The 19,509-nt window shown below is 42.1% G+C and overlaps 1 protein-coding gene across 7 annotated transcripts in view; it reads right to left on the reverse strand.

Moving 5' to 3' along the window:
• Cast (calpastatin) overlaps positions 1 to 19,509 on the reverse strand; it is a 117,647-nt gene that overhangs the window by 40,852 nt on the left and 57,286 nt on the right. For 4 of the 7 annotated variants that reach the window (XM_045133633.1, XM_045133635.1, XM_045133632.1 and 1 more), the window contains 6 exons: positions 11,463 to 11,522; positions 6,204 to 6,269; positions 5,620 to 5,658; positions 3,795 to 3,851; positions 3,258 to 3,371; positions 1,509 to 1,589 (listed from right to left, as the gene is read on the reverse strand). In XM_045133633.1, the coding sequence (XP_044989568.1) occupies positions 1,509 to 1,589; positions 3,258 to 3,371; positions 3,795 to 3,851; positions 5,620 to 5,658; positions 6,204 to 6,269; positions 11,463 to 11,522 (417 nt within the window). The remainder of the gene's footprint in view (positions 1 to 1,508; positions 1,590 to 3,257; positions 3,372 to 3,794; positions 3,852 to 5,619; positions 5,659 to 6,203; positions 6,270 to 11,462; positions 11,523 to 19,509) is intronic. The other 3 variants (XM_045133638.1, XM_045133634.1, XM_045133637.1) reach the window with 1 other exon arrangement.

Here is a 19,509-nt window from a genome sequence, read left to right on the forward strand (position 1 = left end):
GACGCTTCCCACCCGCAGCGTGCTGATGTTGGGACTGTCAGCGAGGCACTAGGAGCAGACAGCCGGTATGGACGTTCAAGCAGGGCTTACTCAATGCTCATGGACATTTTATGCAATTTATTTCATATCTATGAATTCAGAAGGCAGAATCTGAGCCAACTCACATGTTAATGCCCTTGATATTCACACTAGGCTTTATAAATGGCAGGTGTCCAGTAAATAATTATTAAATATATATGCATTTTTGGGGGGTTTCGAGGTAGGGTCTCACTCTGGCTCAGGATGACCTGGAATTCACTATGGAGTCTCAGGGTGGCCTCGAACTCATGGCGATCCTCCTACCTCTGCCTCCCGAGTGCTGGGATTAAAGGCGTGTGCCACCACGCCCGCCTTATATATACATTTTAAAATCATTTTTAAGGGAGCTGGAGAGATGGTTTAGTGGTTAAGTAAGGTGCTTGTTTATGAAGCCTAAGGACCCAGGATTGATTACCCAGTACCCACATAAGCCAGATGCACATGGTGGCACATACATCTGGAGTTCGTTTGCAGTATAGATAGAGGCCTTGGCACACCTATTCTCTCTCTCATGAATAAATAAATAAAAATAAAATATTTTAAAAATCATTTTAAATATCTTGTTCATTTTATGTCCCTCAAAGGTACTCTCTGGTTCAAAAATTCTCACTTATAAACATCATTCCATTTAGCTAAATGACAGGTTATCTGAACATAATTTTTTAATATTTCTACTTCATTTATTATGTCAAATCAATTGCAATTCAGTGAAGACTTAGATGTAAGCTGTGAAGCCTTACTGGTTTAGATATGAATATTGGTAAGATTAAATAAAAGAATAAGGGAATGGCAAGAATTATTGTATCCATAACACAAACCACAATATCAAAAAGGAAAATATAAACAATTACTTTACATATTCTTTAGGACATCCTGTGTGGCAAAAATGCCCTAAGTCAAAAAGCAAACAATGAACTAGTGAAAATATTTGCAACAAGTGACAGAAAGAACATTTTCTCATTCATAAGTGTTTAGAATTTTTTAGTATAGCAAAGGAGAAAAAAATGAGTAAAATGTATAAATAATCCCTTTGTAGGAGGAAAAAATATGAATACATATGCATAATAAATGTTTGCAAAGGTCCACAGTCTCATTCAGAACCTAAGAAATGACTTTTTAAAAATAAAAACGAGCTGGGTGTGGTGGCTCACGCCTTTAATCCCAGCACTCAGGAGGCAGAGATAGGAGGATTGCCATGAGTTCGAGGTCACCCTGAGACTCCATAGTGAATTCCAGGTCAGCCTGGGCTAGAGTGAGACCCTACCTAGAAAAACCAAAAAAAACAACCAACCAACCAACCAACAAACAAAAGAACAAGCTTGCTTTTTATGTACTATGGATTGGTATAAGTGGAGACAGGAAAACTGGGAAACGTAAATAGAAACCCGACAAACACAGAGGTCCTGGGACATCTGTTTAGGTGTGCTCACCTTGTCCTCGGCTTTGCTAGACGTTGCAGCTGCAGCCACACCAGCAGCCGCAGGAGTCATGTCTTGTGACTTAGTCTGAGACTGGGGAAGAAAGATTGACAGAATAAGTAGATTAGGCGCTTGCCAAGATCAAAAGTTTCCAGTGTCACTGACACCTGCCCGCCTGCCTTCAAGAGCAGAGCGATGCAGGAGAGCTTTCTGGCTGCTGCATGTGAGGCAGTGTTGGGTTCCGCACAGAGCTGCACTCAAAAGCCTACAGAATCCAATCAGGTCACACAAACGGGCAGACGCCACCGCACTTGTTCCGTAGGCTCCGGTGCACTGTGGTGAATTGCAGAACACCGCAGATATGACGTCTGTGTCAGTTCTTGCCATACACACTCATTTTGCAAGGTATTCTGATTTTTTTTAAAGATATTTATTTAGGGCTGGAGAAATGGCTTAGTGATTAAGGCACTTGCTCATGAAGCCTAAGGACTCGTTCAACTCTCCAGGTCCCACATAAGCCAGACATAGAAAGTGACCCAAGTGCGCAAGGTCGCTAGTCTGTTGGATCTGTCTCAAAAAATTACTTATTTATACGTGTGTGTGTGTGTGTGTGTGTGTGTGTGTCCAGCAGGGTCTTTTACTGTTCACTTCAAATGAACCAAAATGGAACCCAGGCTGCAGGCTGTCCCTGCTAAGTCACATTCCCAATCTCACTATCCAGATTTTTAAAGAAATTTGGATTTTATGTGAAATGTACTAGCTCTAGTTGCCAGCAAATAATTTAAATAATTTTGGTAGCCCTCTTTGGAGAAGCCCACACCCACACTTGGGCATGCCTTCGTTTCTGAAACTCTTATTTGAGAAGCCCACACCCATGCTCTGGGGTACATCTTACTGTCTTTTTGAGCACCCCTCTCTCTCTCTCCTAATCCTCATGATTAAAGTAACTTTAATAAAACCCCAACTCTGTCTCAAAAAAATAATGTTAACAACCTTGTACGCCAAATACACATGTGGCTGCACTTAAATGCTGTCATAAATGTGTGATCTCTGATGTAACGTGCACGGGTAAGCAGGCCTGGTTATTGTCTTCCGCAGCTCTCAATGAAGCAGAACACTTCTTCTCTAAATGTTTATCTTTCTAAGAGCTGGCTGACTGCCATTAAGTATAGAATTATGGAGTCATTTTCTGAGTTTAGCCTCTTCCACAAGACCCTAAAAACACTGCAAGACTTTCATGAAAAAACAAAACAAAAAAAAGTAGGTTAAAAAGTAGGTGTGGTGGTGCATGGCTAAGTATTAGCGGCTTTGAGGCTGAGGGAGGAGTGTTTGAGAGCAGGAGCTCAAGATCAGTTGGAGTAACTGAGAGAAGAGAGAGAGAGAGAGAGGAAATGGATATAGGAATATATGATATGAACAAATGCAGGGTACTTGGGGTTCCCTTAGCACAGGTTTAGAGGGGCACTGGAGGCGGCATATATTCAAAACTTTCTGTTTGCGAGACACCACTTAGAGCCCGCTGCCTTGCAGTCAGCCATGGGGGGGTCACTGGGTAGGGGTGGAAGAAGGCTGAGCAGGGCACTTTCCTAAACTCTTCTCGGGTCCTTCAAGACCTGAGTTCCTACAGCGCTATGTGAGAAGCCAATGACATCCCAGGAGATCATTGCAATAGAAAACATACTCAGCGTAGCCCTCTGGTGTGAGCTCTATCTTATTGGCTGATGTTAGTGATTTCGTATCATATCAACGTCCGTGATTTACCTTTGGTTCTGGTGACTTCTCTGATGCCAGCTGCTCGTTTAATCTGGAAGCTGCCTTTTCTCTGTGGGCATGTCTACTTCCTTTATCGGACGCATGCTTGGGGTGGCTTTTTGGCTGAAAGCACACATATATGTCACGTTAGCATGACAAGTTGAAGAGGTAACATGGATATTTTGTAGGATGAAAGCTGTTATAACAGCTGTGCTTTTTGTAGCCTTCAATTTGTGAAGTCTTGAATGATTATGAAGGAAATATGACAAAGTTTCACTTCAGGCACCAAACTGGAATTAACTACTGAATTGTGCAAGAATCACTCCGATAAATTGTAAAAAAAAAAAAAAAAAAAAAGAGAGAGAGAGAGAGAGAAACCAGCTATGGCCACATGGTGGCACCATTTTAGCTGAAAAAGTAAAAGAAACGAAACCTAAATCTTCAGCTATTCCTGGTCAAAATTCATCTCAAATGATGAGGAGTTTTGATTATACCTCTTCAAAAGACATCACTTTATAATTTCAAATCTTAGTGACAACATCTTACCTCTGTGTGTCCTTCTGCTTTTCCTTCTTGGGACTTTTTCTCGTGAACCACAGATGGCTGTTCATTTCAAAATATTAAAAAAGTTAATTGTCATGTTAGAAATCTATGTTTTTATATTTCTAAATAATTCCAAGAATGAAATTTCAATTAAATCATTTTCTTTTTCTCCAAGGAGCAGGCTCAGATGTATGTTGTCTGGCTAACAGTAACCCAATCAAACATCTCTGGTGGAGCTTATAACAAGGAAAAAGTGAGCGTGTCTTTTAGAAAGATGGTTTCAAAGACACCCATTTCTCTAAATTTCTGGTTTCCTTCACAATTCACCAGGTAAATTAGTAACTGTCAATCTATCCATGCAGACATCAGAGGACCAAGGTGATTACTAAGTTTGGTGAACAGGGATCCCCATTCATTTTGGGGGGTCGTGGTTTCGAGGTAGAGTCTTGCTGTAGCCCAAGCTGACATGGAATTCACTATGTGGTCTCAGAGCAGCCTCAAACTCATGGTGATCCTCCTAACTCTGCCTCCTGAGTGCTGAGATTGAAGGCGTGCATTACTATGCCTGGCTCTAGAAATTTATTTCTTTTTAAAGGTTTCCTTTCATAGCATGTAATGAGTTTTTTAAAGATTTTTTTTTTTTTATAAATAAAGAAGATCAAATCACCAGTGACTTAATTCTTTTGACATTTGTCTACATTGGTAGACAAGCCAAAAACATGTAAGTGTGGAATAGAAGACAACATTCACCTACTTGCTGAATTCTTCCCTCTCTAATCCACTACGCAAGGACCACTCTTAGAGCTCACCAAGAGGCCTTTCCAGATCAGCCTCACCTTTCGCCCCAGGATCTCACCTTGCCCTACGCATCCCATACTAACACTTCCCTCACAGCATCTCTGCTTTCTTCCTTGTGGTCTTATTTAGGTATTTGCTTACACACTTGAAAAAAAAAAGTGCAGCATTTTACTGAAGAGAAGGGTTTATGCTGCCAAAGACACCCTGGGATCCGGCAGTACATAAAGACAGCAGCTGTCAGTTTGGGTGGCCTTGATCAGAATAGCAAGGGAAAAACCCTGAGTAAACTGATTACCAGCTCTGCCAACCCAGATGAGAACTGTCAAAACTGTGCCCTGTGGATCTAGGGGTAATTTAATTAATTTATTTATTTGAGAGAGAGAGAAAGGCAGATAGAGAGAAAGTGAGTACACCTGGCCTCATGCCCCTGCAAATGAACTCCAAACAAACTCCAGACATATGCTCCATCTTATTTGTCTGGCTTATGTGGGTACTGAGGAATTGAACCTGGGTCCGTTGGTTTCTCAGGCAAGTGCCTTAAATGCAAAGCCATTTCTCTGGCCCCCCTTTTCAAAAGAAGATATCATGCATAAAATATAGATGTTGAGACTGGAGTGATGTCTCAGTGGTTCAGGTGCTTGCCTACAAAACCTGACAGCCTGAGGTTTGAGTCCCCAGCACACACATAAAGCCAGATGCAAAGAGGGGTGCATGCATGTAGAATTAATTTGTAGTGGCAGGCACACCTACACTTTCTCAAATAAATAAATAAAATATATTTTTTAAAAAAGTCTAGACTTGCATAATAGGTTTGCAAAACACATAGGCTTGACTATAAAGTATTAGTTATTTTTAACTATGTAAGAACTTAATGTTTTATGTATATTCTTTGCAATCATATTCAATAGGATAGCCCAAACTCACTTAAAATACCTGACAAATCCTATTATCCTAGCACAGTGTAGGACACTGCTTATTCATTACTGTCAAAAAAGAATTGAAATTACCCCAGCAGATGTGAATTATTTACCTTACTTGATTGTGACTTCTCAGGTTCTGTTTTCACAGCCTAAATCCAGAAAAAAAAAAAAAAGATCAAAAAGAAAGAAAAGGAAAGAAGAAAATAAAAATAGACATAGTTTACCAAGATTATGATCGATTTTCTTCAACTAAGCAAGCTCAAAAGATAATTTGGATGTCACCATAAACTATGGCTTTCTTACAATTGTGACTCTTTAGATAAACACACAAACGCTCTTACTATTCATAAGCAATTCTGATTTTTTTTTTTTTTGCTATGTGTACCAAAACTTCAAATAAAAGGCTTTATTCTTCAAAGCCAAGGTGTCGTATGTTTCAAAGTCACAAATAGATCTACTTCTCTGTAGAAGACTTGCTACAAGTCTGGCTGAAAGCATGAACCAACAGAGCCACGGCCGCAGAAAGCAATGACTATGTACTGCCGGAGAATGGCTGATGGGTAGTTAAGCCTGAAGGAAGCTTGTGCTAGAAGCCAGGGTGTTACAGAAGACTGTGAACTGTGGCTATAGCATGTGCAGAGCGGCTAAAGTGGCCATTAGTTAAGAGATGCCCTGGCGCAATGAACCACGTCACCTGTTTTCTGTGTCTTTTCTTGTTGGGAGGATGTGGTCCTTCCATCTGTTTGTCGACTGGAATTGCCTAATATAAAAGCAGAGCCCCAAGCGTGATTTTATCTGCCAGTCAAATAAGTTACATGGACACAACGGACTAAAATGTGTTTATCAAGGTCCATTCTTACTTTACGTATGCATTCAATGCATGTGTATGTAATGCCAATGAGCATTTAGGTACACACACACTCAGGCCCCAAAGAAGTATTTCAGTTTGGGTTTAAAGGTTTTGTTTTTTTTTCTGCGAAGATTTTAATTATCAAATTTACTTCTATTCCATTTCTTTTCTCTTCCTTCTCTGTTCAAAGGCTGAGTGATACTCTTTTAAATCTGTGTTTCCAGCAATTGGCTATGACTAAAACAATAAAGTTGTTAGTATCATTACAAGTTTTATTTTGAAATTCTCTCAACACAATCTTAGACAATTTTATAAATATTAGTTCATATCATAGTCCTTATATAGAGATATAATCTATAATTCTAAAACTATTGAAGAACTGTTTTTAATTTAATACTTTTCATGTAATATTTTAGTTTTACCCAACTAAGTTACCTGTGTAAAAATGAGACAAAAAACAAAGCTCCATAAATGCATCTAATTTTGATATAGCTAAGAGACAAATCAAGAACAAAAGTTGATTTATAATTTTTTAAACAATATATTATATTTATTTACTTGAGAGACAAAGAGAAAGAGGCAGAAGAAAGGGTGAGAATGGGCACGCCAGGGCCTCCAGCCATTATAAAGCAACTCCAGATGCATGCGTCTCCTTGTGCATCTGAGGAATCAAGCCAGGGTCCTTTGGCTTTGCAGGCAAGTGCCTTAACTTCTGAGCCATCTCTCTAGCCCTATAAACTTTTCTCAAAATAAGCAAATTCAAATCAAGCCTAATGCCCTTTGCCACATTTTTTTCTCTCCTGGCTGCTTGATGGTACCAGCACAAAGCTTCTAATCTTTTTTATTTTACTACCTGAAGACACTTAGTCAAAAATAAGCCTCTTAATTCATCATATCTTGTACTTGACTCCAGGTCATACAAATACATGTAATGTTTGGAGAACAAAATCATGTTTGATGATGAAAAGAAATGTTTTTTTTTTTAAAAAATACATTCTATTCTATTTATTTGAGAGAGAGTAAGAAGGAGGAAGGGAAGGAGGGAGACAGAGAGAGGGGGGCCATGCCAGGGCTTCCAGCCACTGCCAATGAACACCAGATGCACCATTTTGTACATCTGCCTTACGTGTGTCCTGGGGAATCAAACCTGGGTCCTTTGGCTTCACAGGCACGCACCTTAACCACTAAGCCATTCTCTAGCCCAAAAGAAATGTTTTTAAAGGGTTTTAAAATTTGTGTTCATTGGGCTGGAGAGATGGCTTAGCAGTTAAGCGCTTGCCTGTGAAGCCTAAGGACCCCGGTTCGAGGCTCGGTTCCCCAGGTCCCACGTTAGCCAGATGCACAAGGAGGCGCACGCATCTGGAATTCATTTGCAGAGGCTGGAAGCCCTGGCACGCCCATTCTCTCTCTCTCCCTCTATCTGTCTTTTTCTCTGTGTCTGTCACTCTCAAATAAATAAATAAAAAATTTAAAAAAATTTTGTGTTCATTCTTTTTTTTGAGTTTATGGAAATGTAATTTATTAAATGATTAACAAGAAAATAAGCCATCTGCTGCAGCAGTGATTTGAATTTATTCGTAGTTTCCAATTTGTTTGCTTGGGAGAACTTTAAACTATGATTGAGACTGGATATTCGGATATCAGCCTGAAATGCAGCATACTTTCAAATCAGTAATCACTACAGTGGATTTTGGTGGTGGTGGCACTAAACGTAACATGGACAGTGGTCAGTAAGAGCTGGTGAGAATTCATGAATCACCTCTTAGGAATCAGGTCTTCTCTGAGCTTTATTTTTTTAAATATATTTTATTTATTTATTTGAGAGAGAAAGAGAGAGCGAGAGAGTGAGAGAGAGAAAGAATGGGCACACCAGGGCCTCCAGCCACTGCAAACGAATTCCAGAAGCCAGATGCACAAGCCCCCTTTGTGCATCTGGCTCACGTGGGTCTTGGAGAATTGAACCGGGATCCTTTGGCTTCGTAGGCAAATGCCTTAACCACTAAGCCATCCTTCCAGCTCTTCTCTGAACTTTATAATAGTCAACTCACTTGCCAGTTGGAGTAACTATCAAGAGAGGTGCTATCCCTGTGCCTGCCTTGCAGGGACTAAATTGAGGCAGAAGAAGTTGAATCAGTTCCCAAGGACACTTGTGCTGGAACTGGAGATGCGTACTGGTGAGCTGGATGATTTCTCTACATTGGTCAGTGGTTCACTCACACTGGGCGTTTGACGTGGGTAGGTATTATCCACATGTTTGTTTACTGATAGACTCTTCAGAAGTAGATGCTATCATTATTTTCCTTCACTCAATACACACAGGAAAACTGAAGCAAAGACGCACATCTAATGTCACAAAAAAGACAGCGTGGCAAGCTGTGTCATCTGTCACCATCAGGAATTTCAACTAGAAATTACTTCACCTTCCATGTTATACTCAATGGTGTGAGAGAACCACTTCTAATATTCCAGGAATAAGGATACAGGGCATAAATCTAGACATATTATCCCCTTCAGAGATAGCCTAACTTATTTTAATGACAACGACTTGGTACAAATATTTTCTTGAATTAGCATATATTTTTTTAAAAGTCCAAAGTATTTGGAGACATGAATTCGCCAAGCTCAAGCTCCCTAAATTCCCTAAGAGGGGGCTAGTGTGATTACTGAGTCAAACACTAGAAGCTCATGAAAATATGATGATTGAGAATAGTGGGAATGACATATACCAAGTCACGGTCATTGAGGCCCAAAGTGGCCTCAAGTCAGTCAATGGCAACGGTTCATCATGGGCAGGTTACTTGTGTCTCCCCTTCCCCTCTCTTCCATTCTCTGTGTTCCTCTCTCCCCACAGTGTCTTTGGACTCCAGTTGTCATGACTAATGCTTTGTGATGCCTGAGGATTGCTGACATTTGCTCTAGAAAACAGGGTACATTGAGTCAAGCCCTCAAGCTGAGACACAGGGTGATGAGCATTGGGCAACAAGTTGAATGATGCAAAAGAATAAAAATGAAGCCTGCATTTCTGACTTTCCTTTCCTAAGTCTGATGAGGCTTCATCTTGTAGATCCTCTTCCTCTATTCTTTTGAGATTGAGTTTAGATTAGCAGGGCTGGAGAAATGGCTTAGTGGTTAAGGCGATTTGCCTGCAAAGCCAAAGGACCCAGGTTTGATTCCCCAGGACCCATGTAAACCAGATACACAAGGGGCACATGCATCTGGAGTTCGTTTGCAGTGGCTGGAGGCCCTGGTATGTCCATTTTCTCTCTCTGTCTCTCTCTCTCTCTCTGCTTGCAAATAAATTTTAAAAAAATAATTTTTTTAAAAAAAAGATTAGATTAGCAGAAGCTGGGATTGCAGCTCACTGGTAGAGTGTTTGCCTAGCATACATGAAAGCCTGAGGTTCTGAATTTAATCCCTAGCACCAGATATATGATAAATCACAATAAAATGATTTAATTAGTGACAACTTATATGTTACTCACATGACATAGTTCAGTTAATGTACATTTTGAATGTCATTGAGAAATTAATATTGATGCAAAAGGCTCAATGAAATATAAATTTTAAAGCTAGACTGATTTCTAAATGACTCTTATAAAGCTTAGGTAAATGGTCAGTTTGTTTTGGAAAATGTCAGTTTGTTTTCAAATACTTTTAGTGTTCTAATTCAGATGATGCCACAGGATCCCCACAGCACTAGTTAGGATGCCACATCTCCTGGGAAGGAAAAGTTTGGCATTGCACAGTAATATGGAAGAGGCAGAAAGCAAATAGGTCCTGGAGATCATAAGGTAACTGAGTAATAAGGAGCTGATAGCTGCTAAAGGCATTAAAGTTATTGGTTTATACAAATGAATGAGTTGGGAGAATTTGAAAATATCTACTCTTTAATTCCCACTCTGAAATCTTCCTAAGAAACACCTAAAGATAGTAACTATGAGGAAGGTTTTAGGGAAGTTTCATTCATCTCTCTGAATTAAGCTTTCTCTGAGTAACAATCCCACTTGAGAATATTGTGTAGCTTTTTCTTGGTTATTTTTATTTATTTATTTGAGAGTGACAGAGAGAGAGAGAGAGAGAGAGAGAGAGAGAGAGAGAGAGAGAGAGAGAGAGAGAGAGAGGGAGAGAATATGGGCGTGCCTGGGCCTCCAGCCATTGCAAACGAACTCCAGATGTGTGCGCCCCTTTGTGCATCTGGCTAATGTGTTTCCTGGGGAATCGAGCCTTGAGCCAGGGTCCTTAGGCTTCATAGGCCAGTGCTTAACTACTAAGCCATCTCTCCAGCCCTGTTTTTTTATTTTTATTTTTGTTTTATGTTTATTTATTTATTTGAGAGCAACAGAGAGAGAGAGAAATAGGCAGAGAGAGAGAAAGAAAGAGAGAGAGAGAGAATGGGCACTCCAGGGCTTCCAGTCACTGCAAACGAACTCCAGATGTGTGCGCCCCCTTGTGCATCTGGCTAATGTGGGTCCTGGGGAATCGAGCCTTGAACTGGGGTCCTTAAGTTTTACAAGCAAGAGATTAACTGCTAAACCATCTCTCCAGCCCTTTTCTTTTTCTTTTGAAATTCCAAAAACAAATTAAATATCAAATAGGGCTCAACAGAGGTTTTCCAGTAAGATAGTACCCTCCCTGGCTCACATTTCAGAAAGCATCTGAAATGATTAGCTTCTGTTTCTTTGCTTTTATGGTCACTGTAAGCTTTCTCACTTTTAAATGTCTACCAAAAATATTATGACCATATCAGCAAGAAGCACAGAATTCCTGTTCTTATTTAGGTCCAGAGAAATGTATATGGAAAGATTATGATCCTCCCAAAAACTTAATCAAGCGCAAAACAAAACAGAACAGCAACAAAACCCTTTTTTTCCCCTAGCCATTCTAAAAATATTCTAAAAAAAATCCTCTGAAGATGATGTTTCAGGTCAATATTAGGAGAGCTGAATTACCAAAAATTACCAGAAAATGTTTACTTACATACTATAAGCCTCCTAAGATGCATAATTAACTTTGCCAGCAATTAAATCATTCACCAATCAAATGACAATACAATTGACTTTAAAGTGATATTAACCCAAGCTGACCCTTGAAGGCTCCTTGTACCTTGGTTTCCGCGGTGCTCATGCTGGGAGACTTGCTGCTTGCCCCAGAGGGGTCTGGCACCTAGAAAGGAAAGGAAGAGCACATCTGACTCACTGAGCCTGCAGCATGCTTTATCCTCAGCTTGTCTCAGCCACACAGCCCTTAACTCTTTACTTTGGTTTTATCCAGTTTCCTGCACCACGAAATCCCAGCAGGTACTGTTGCCCGCACAGTAAAAGCCTGACCAGATCAAATGGGTTCAAATTCGGAGTCTGTTATTTGCTAAATTATTTTGGCAAGTTACCTCATCTTTCTGTGTGTCAGTTTCCCATACTTAACTCTTCTTCAGTACATAATAGCCGCCTTAACATTTACTGTGAGAATTACTGCGTGGTATGTCATGCTTTGGCGAACTTTATTGTAACTATTGTTAAAATCATTCTTGAGAAAGAACATGGGCTTAAACACTAGATAGAATTCTGTGTAAATCTCAGCTCTGCCAATTACTAACACTGTGACTTTGAGCTTTAGTTTTTCAGATACATTAAATTAAGCAACAGCATGTTTTTTCAGGCTTACAAATATTTTCAATAATTATATAAAAATGTCTGGTATACTATAAATGTTCATTAAATTGCTAGCTGATTCCTGACACGTTGTGGTTTGAGTTTGAAACAACCACCACAAACTCATGTGTTTGACTAACAGCTTTGTAGCTGGTGGGAGGCTGTGGAGCCTTTAGCAGGTAGGACCTAGTTACAGGAAGTAGATTGCTGATCTACCTCTGCTTCCTGATCTGCCCAGATGGTGAGCAAGCTCCATACACCATGGTGGACTGTACCCCTCAAACCACGGGGCCAAAATCAATCTTTCCTCCTTTCAGTCGCTTCTTTCAGATGTCTGATCATAGCAATGAGAACAGTAGCTAGTATTATGGAAAATATAAACAGTATCATGGAAAACAGAAGGAACAAGGACACAACTTCAGGAATTAGACTTGGTGAGTGACAGCTGTCATTTCAATGTTCTGTAAGCTAGAGAAGATGGGAGAGGGGGGTTCAGAAGGAATGTCGCAGCATGATCAGTCTCATCTTGGCTTCTTCTTCTGGGGCAAGAGTTAATGAATGGCAACTGACTACTCAGGAAACACCCTTCTTAGGAATGCATCAAGGAGGGGGAAACCTGCTAGCTAATCACCTGAAGAGCAGGTAACACCTCCGCATGTGGATACAAGCAGGGTACTGAGTCCTATTCTACTACGTAGCTTGCATGACACTGCTCAATATTGAAGAGATAATTATCATTTTGGCAAACTGCAAACCAGGCTCACTTCAACCTCTTTCACATTTGGCTCCGTTAGGTTTTAGAGCCCAGGGGATTCCATCCGGCGCGGCTGCCTTCTTAAGCAGCCGGTTGTCAGGAAACAGCTGTGGCTCTGCCAGAAAAGTTAAAATGGGATCTTCACTCTGTCTCCAATGCCTGGCCCGGAGCCACTGCAGTCAGCTAATGCTTGTAGTTCAATGACTCCAACAGTTTGAAAAGCCCTCAGTTTTAGCATACTGATTTTTTTCAAACGTAATTAGATGAACTTACTTATCCTGCGCTCTCTTGGGCATCGATAGGGCATGCTCCCCACAACATATGTGCACACACACAAATACACATACACACACACACTCCTCAAGCGTCTGGTCACCACAGCAACCTCACATTCTCTTTGGGATAAAGGGCTGGAAGATGTACAAAGACAGATTTTTTTCCTCCCATCAAATTAATGGGCAAGTATATAAGCCATTTTTTGAGAGTCAAATTAGTGGGGGATTAAATTGTCCACACACACATAAGTTTATCTTTCCACAGTTAAAACTGACGGTGGAAATGTCCACTCGCACTAGAGAAGTTCCACTTTGCGCGTGGCCCTGCCTACATAAGATCCTTACAATTTGGAGGAAAAGATGATGCCATCAAAATAACAGAGAGACTGATGGAGAGGGGGAGGGGATATGATGGAGGGTGGAGTTGTGAAGGGGAAAGTGGGGGAGGAGAGAGAATTATCATGGTTTATTGTCTATCACTATGGAAGTTGTCAATAATAAAAATATTTTAAAAAATACTCATGAAATCACATAGGATTATCCAACCTGTCTTACTATCTTATTAAACAATATCTAACAGTAAGCCTGAAATCCAAGAACAGAGACTCTCAAAGGTGACTAGCTATAAATATACACAGTTGTAAGAGGACGTTAGCTGAAGGCTCTGGCCCCACCTGTTTCCTGGGTACAGCCCTCTGGGGCCATTTCACCCCGTCACTAAGAAGCACAAGATCTCAAAGCTGAAACATGAAAGCTGATATATGGGGACTGGAAAGAGAAATGGCATCACTCAAGTATTAACCCACTTAACTCTGGATGACTGGAACTTGTTCAAGGTTATTCTATAGGTAAAGACAAGGAATTTTCAACGTTTGTTGTCTAAAGTGAGGGGCTGAATATACCTTCATTTGGTGCTGTTTGAATTGCTAAGCATGGATGTGAATAACGTCTGTGAGTGAACTTGAAAAGTTAGTCCATCGATTTTTGAAGGGGACGAACCTCAGCAATAGTCTTAGTGGGATGTCACCCGAGGAAATCTCCCATCACCACAGTTCACTGGCTCCTCACATGTTCCTGGAACACAGACTGTGCCTGGTACTGTCGAGTTCTGGGGACAGTATGGGGAGACAATGGGCATGTCTCTGCCATTGTAAAAGTAGCAGTCTAGTTAGGGACACTAATAAAAAAAAAAATCACTCCAACAATTACTTGTGACAAAAGTCACGGAGGCCCTGAAAACAGACCAGGGGACCAGAGCAATCAGGGAACACTGTGACCCATGACGCTGAGGGTGTTGCAGGCCATGTGGTGATTGCAGGACAAGGGGACACCACGTAAGCAAAAGGCTGGGGCGAAGTATTCCACACAGGAGGCGCTCAGAGCTATGCATGCCAACACGCAGCCTGCACCGTCTGATTCCTAAACTGTGCCCCTCTATTGCAGTGCCATTGGCTCCGCTGGGTCCTGGGGACACCAAGGGGCTGCCACTTTTCAAACGCAACCCCCCAGTGCTCCTGTAAACCCAATGCCTCTATGACATGAGCACCGCAGGTCACACCAGAGTGTCGTGGCCATCTGAGCAGTCCTTTCCCTTCAACAGGCCCACACAGAATGCCTTACTGTCCAGAGCACAGCTGATTACTTATAAACTTGAACGAAAGCAGAAGTTAGATTAACAGGCAGTAAAGAAGTGCCTGGCTTTCAAAAAAAAAAAAAAAATGTCAGCCTCAGCCACCCATTCAAGAGTTATCTACGAAGCAGATACGAACAGACGGTAGCATATAGCCCCGACCATGGAGCGGTGGTGTCTGCTGAGGTAGGACATCAGGCAGGTTTATCTTACAACTTAAGTGGCTTGGGGAGTTGTGACCAGGTCTCTCCTGTGAGAAGGCAAACATGTGAGCTCTAAATTAGGCAGGGGGACATCACAATCATCTTAGGATATTTCCAAATTACATTCAAATAAAGCAATGCTGGTAAGTTGAACTAGATTCTAAGAATCAACTTGTACTTTATGTAGATTTCTCACATGATTCGACAGAACCTCTTTAAATTTGTTTACTCATTACTGTAAGAATGAAGGGTTAGAGATATAAGAGGAAGATGATCTGCTTTTGAGTCTTCAACATGGGAATGACTTTTCCTTTTCCTCCCTCCCTTCCTTCCTTCCTTCCTTTTTTTCCTTCCTACCTTCCTTCTTTCCTTCCTTCCTTCCTTTCTTCCTTTCTTTCTTTCTTCTTTTTTTTTTTTTCACACATTTCCCAAAACTCCCAGGCTCCAGACTTAGCTGTCCTCCCCATTTTGGAAAGATTAATATTCCTTTTGTTAATTCTTAATATACACATTTCCACCTGACGTGGACTAAGCAATGACTCCTCCTGCCCACCATATCACACAGAACACAGAAATTGTTTCTTTCCCGTAAAGTCCCCCATCTTCAATCCTACCTCAACTCCAGAGCCAAACCTACACTCCGGAATTACAGCATCTCCTGCCCCAGGGCGCACCTCATTTATCTCCCCCTGCAAAATCTTCACTGGAATGTACGAGCGGTCAATTTGCTTCCCTTTCTAAATATCCAAATCCAGCTGGGCGTCGTGGCACACGCCTTTAATCCCAGCACTCGGGAAGCAGAGGTAGGAGGATTGCATGAGTTCAAGACCAGCCTGAGACCACATAGTGAATTCCAGGTCAGCCTGAGCTAGTGCGAGACCCTACCTCCAAAACCAAAATAAATAAATAAACAAATAAATATCAAATCCTAACGTTCCCTTTCTTTAAAGTGTTTCTCCCAGCTCCCAGCCTTGCATTGTAATGTCTCCACGACATCCTCTTTGTCCAATCCCAGTTCACTGCACCTGACATAGAAGCTGGTCACATCAGTGCATCAGGAATGGTCTCCTCCACCAGAGAGCCCCCTTTCAAAGAGCTGTTTGTCAGGCACACTGAACAGCATACGGGCCTCGCTTCCTCCCCGCTGCATCTCTGCCCACGAGCCTTTCTTGAGTGTGCAGCGTGTCCGGTTGAGGCTCCATGAGAAGAGCAGGCCTGGACCAATCTTAATCATTTTGAAAAGCAACTGAGCCAAGATTGCAATGATCCACTTGGCTGCCATTAAATGCGACTGACGGGAAACTCATTACTCCCTTGGCTCCTAACTTCTCTGGCTACCACGGCTCGGAGGCCCTTCCCGTCATGCTTGGCAGCCAGATGCTTCCAGCCTCTCTTTGGGCTTCCTTGGCAGACTTCACTCTTCACTATCACCCTGTGATCATTCAGCCTTCCTTACCTCAGTCTCTCCATTTGTCCCCGACTGGCTCAGTGGAGAAAGGGAGCCCAGAGAATGCAGCGTCAGATGTATCAGATTTTCCTCTGCAGCTGGACCTCACTTTCTTCCCCCACGTCACCACTGGCAGCCTTCCTGTCCCTCCAGCCTGCAGTGAAGACTCAACTCGTACCCCCGGGCCTGCCTTCGTTTGCCAACGGTTACTGAGGGTCACTTGATCGTCCATCACCAGCTGCACTGTGAACCACAGCCTACTTACTGGCTGCTGTCGCACTAGGAGTGCCAGGTTCTCTTCTCATTCTTCTGACCTGTTTCCTTCTGGATGCTTCTTTCACATTCTCCATTCTTACGTGTATTCCTTAATGTTCAGCCTTATCAGTTGCAGTTTCACTTATATTATTGTTGTATAAGAATACTGAATTCTCATTATTTCAAGTATCTTCTATTGTGTAAGCAATTCTGGTTTTTAAAAATATTTTTATGTATTTGTAGAGAAAGGTAGAAAAGAGAGAGATTGAGAGAGAGAGAGAGAGAGAGAGAGAGAGAGAGAGAGAGAGAGAGAGAGAGAGAGATAGATAATGGGCATGCCACTGTGCGTCTGACTTTACGTGGGAACTAAAGAGTTAAACCAGGATAGGATCGTTAGGCATTGCAGGCAAGTGCCCTAACTGCTGAACCATCTCTCTGGCCCATGTAGATGATTCTTTCTGCCACATCAATAGCCTGCTTTGTCACTAGACTATCTTAAAAAGAGGAAACAGAAAGATCCTGGCTAGTGACCTTGCTTTAGCAATTATTCACCCAAGTTAATGAACCTCTTGGAGCCTCCGTTCCACCTTCTATGGATGGAATGCCCCTGGCTCTGGACTGCCTATAAGAGAATCATCCCTACAGAATCATCTACATTCAGAAGCAATGCTGGCTCCACGCCATTTCACATTTCATTCTTTCCATCCGTATTGCCACACCTACTCATGGTCTAGTCACCTACACCCATGCCTGGATTACATCAAGTTCCTTCTAATAGTCTCTGGGCTTTGTCCTCTCCGGTCCCAATACCGATTTCAATGTTCTCTCATTTGCTTTGGCGTACATCAGCCAAAGTCATCTTTCTAAAATAAATGTGTCACTGCATTACCTCACTAATGAGATATCCATGATTTCTCACTTGGCACTGGATAAAGTTCTGTGCCTGCTGACTGATAGCCTGGATTCTCCTGTTGTCTGGCCTGTTCACTCTACTTCCTTTCTCACAATGGCTCCTATCTCATCTGTGGCCCAGCCAGGATGGAGTCCCTTCCCATCTCATCAGCACCTCAGCAGGTGGTTCAGCACTGGATCTGAGTGGGAGAGGGGCTCTGTATTTGACTGCAGACACAATCCCCAGCAAGTCACTTAGCCACTCTGTGCCTCAGTGCCCTCATCTGTAAAGTGGGAACAAGTAACAGTTTTTGTTCTGTTAAACTGTCCTGAGAACTGGTTGAATGATAAGTTCATGCATTTACAGCAATTTTCAGTGCTGGGCAAATCCTACTTGTTGCTATTCCCTCCTTTGCCATCATATTCCCTCATCTCCGAGCTCTCTGCCTGACCATCCTGACTGGCAAGGAGGTCTCTTTCCTGCCCAAGCCCCACCTGTCCCTGCCTTTTGGATCTGACTCATGATGCAGCATGCGCGTCTGCTGTGATTCACATTATCTTCCCAACTCCCAAACTTTGTGCTTCACGCTGGCATGCTTAATCCCAGCACTTGGGAAGCAGAGGTAGAAGGATTGCTGTGAGTTCAAGGTTACCCTGAGACTACATAGTAAATTCCAGATCAGCCTGAAAAACCAAAGGGGGAAAAAAAAAGCACATCTATATAAAAAAAAGTTTTTGCATGGCTTTGTATAAGACACCTGCACTATACAACAGGTAGCCGACCCAGGGCTTTCCTCAGACAGCTCTGCAGACAGCATTTGCGAAGCCAGTGACACAAGTGTGCGTGGTTTCCTTTCTGTAATGGTGGCTTAATCCCGTCAGGAAATGCATGTCCAGACATTCAGGTTTGCTTGTGGAGAGGCGTGCTGTCGCACCGTAGCACACATCCATGCAGCGTCTTTATTTATTAAGCAGAATGGTGCTTTTAGTGAGAGCACCCAGTTTCTTAAACTGTGGGTTGTGGCCCTATGTGAAGGGCCTGAAGTATCTGGCAAAGATGAAAGGTTTCTCAATACCCAGTGACCAAGAAGCATGCAGAATGACACGCACAGCGAGTCCACGGGGCTTCTGGTAGTGCTCATCCCCGTCACAAGGGTGACGACATGATACGTGCACTTTGCACCTCACAGGGCGCCAACTCATGCTGGCTGCAGCACCTCAGCGCACGCTGGAGTCTACTTACTGCAGGCTATGAACTGAATGTTCTTCCTGTACATACAAAGCTTTCTACTCTTGTAGAAATTACTGGTTTAATTGTGGGAGACGAAAGCTTTTAATAGTTTCCTGCCAACATATCATCGTTCCTCAGCATGTAACGGTATCAAATGAGGGCTGGAGGGATGGCTTAGCGGTTAAGGCGTTTGCCTGCAAAGCCAAAGGACACAGGTTTGATTCCCCAGGACCCACGTTAGCCAGATGCACAAGGGGGCGCATGTGTCTGGAGTTCGTTTGCAGTGGCTGGAGGCCCTGGCACGCCCATTCTCTCTTCTCTCTCTCTCTCTCTCTCTCTCTCTCTCTCTCCCTCTTTCATAAATAAATAAATAAATAAATAAATAAAATATCAAATGAGTGTAAAATGTTGGATAGCGAGGGGGCTGGGAAGATGGCCCCATAGTAAAGTCACTTTCTTGCAAAGTCTGCCAGCCTGAGGTTCAAGTCCCAAGACACCCATGTACACCAGACACCCAAAGAGTGGTACAAGTGTCTGGTATTTGTTTGCAGTGGCAAGAGGTGCACACACACATGTGCAAATAAATAAACAAAATCTTTAAAGTATCATTAAATAGATTTTGGCTTTGGATTAGGGCAGAATTTCTACCAATGACTAAAATGGTCGTAAGTATTCGTCCTCCATTCCGTACCGCATATTTATGAAAGCAGCGTTCTTGCCTCTGACAGTTATAAAATCAGAACACTGATCAACTCTAAAACCAAACAAGAACAAAAAACACTGAAGATGCTCTATGTCCTTTGGCATCAAGTATCA

Source organism: Jaculus jaculus, chromosome 14 (assembly GCF_020740685.1).
Source record: "Jaculus jaculus isolate mJacJac1 chromosome 14, mJacJac1.mat.Y.cur, whole genome shotgun sequence".
NCBI lineage: Eukaryota > Metazoa > Chordata > Mammalia > Rodentia > Dipodidae > Jaculus > Jaculus jaculus.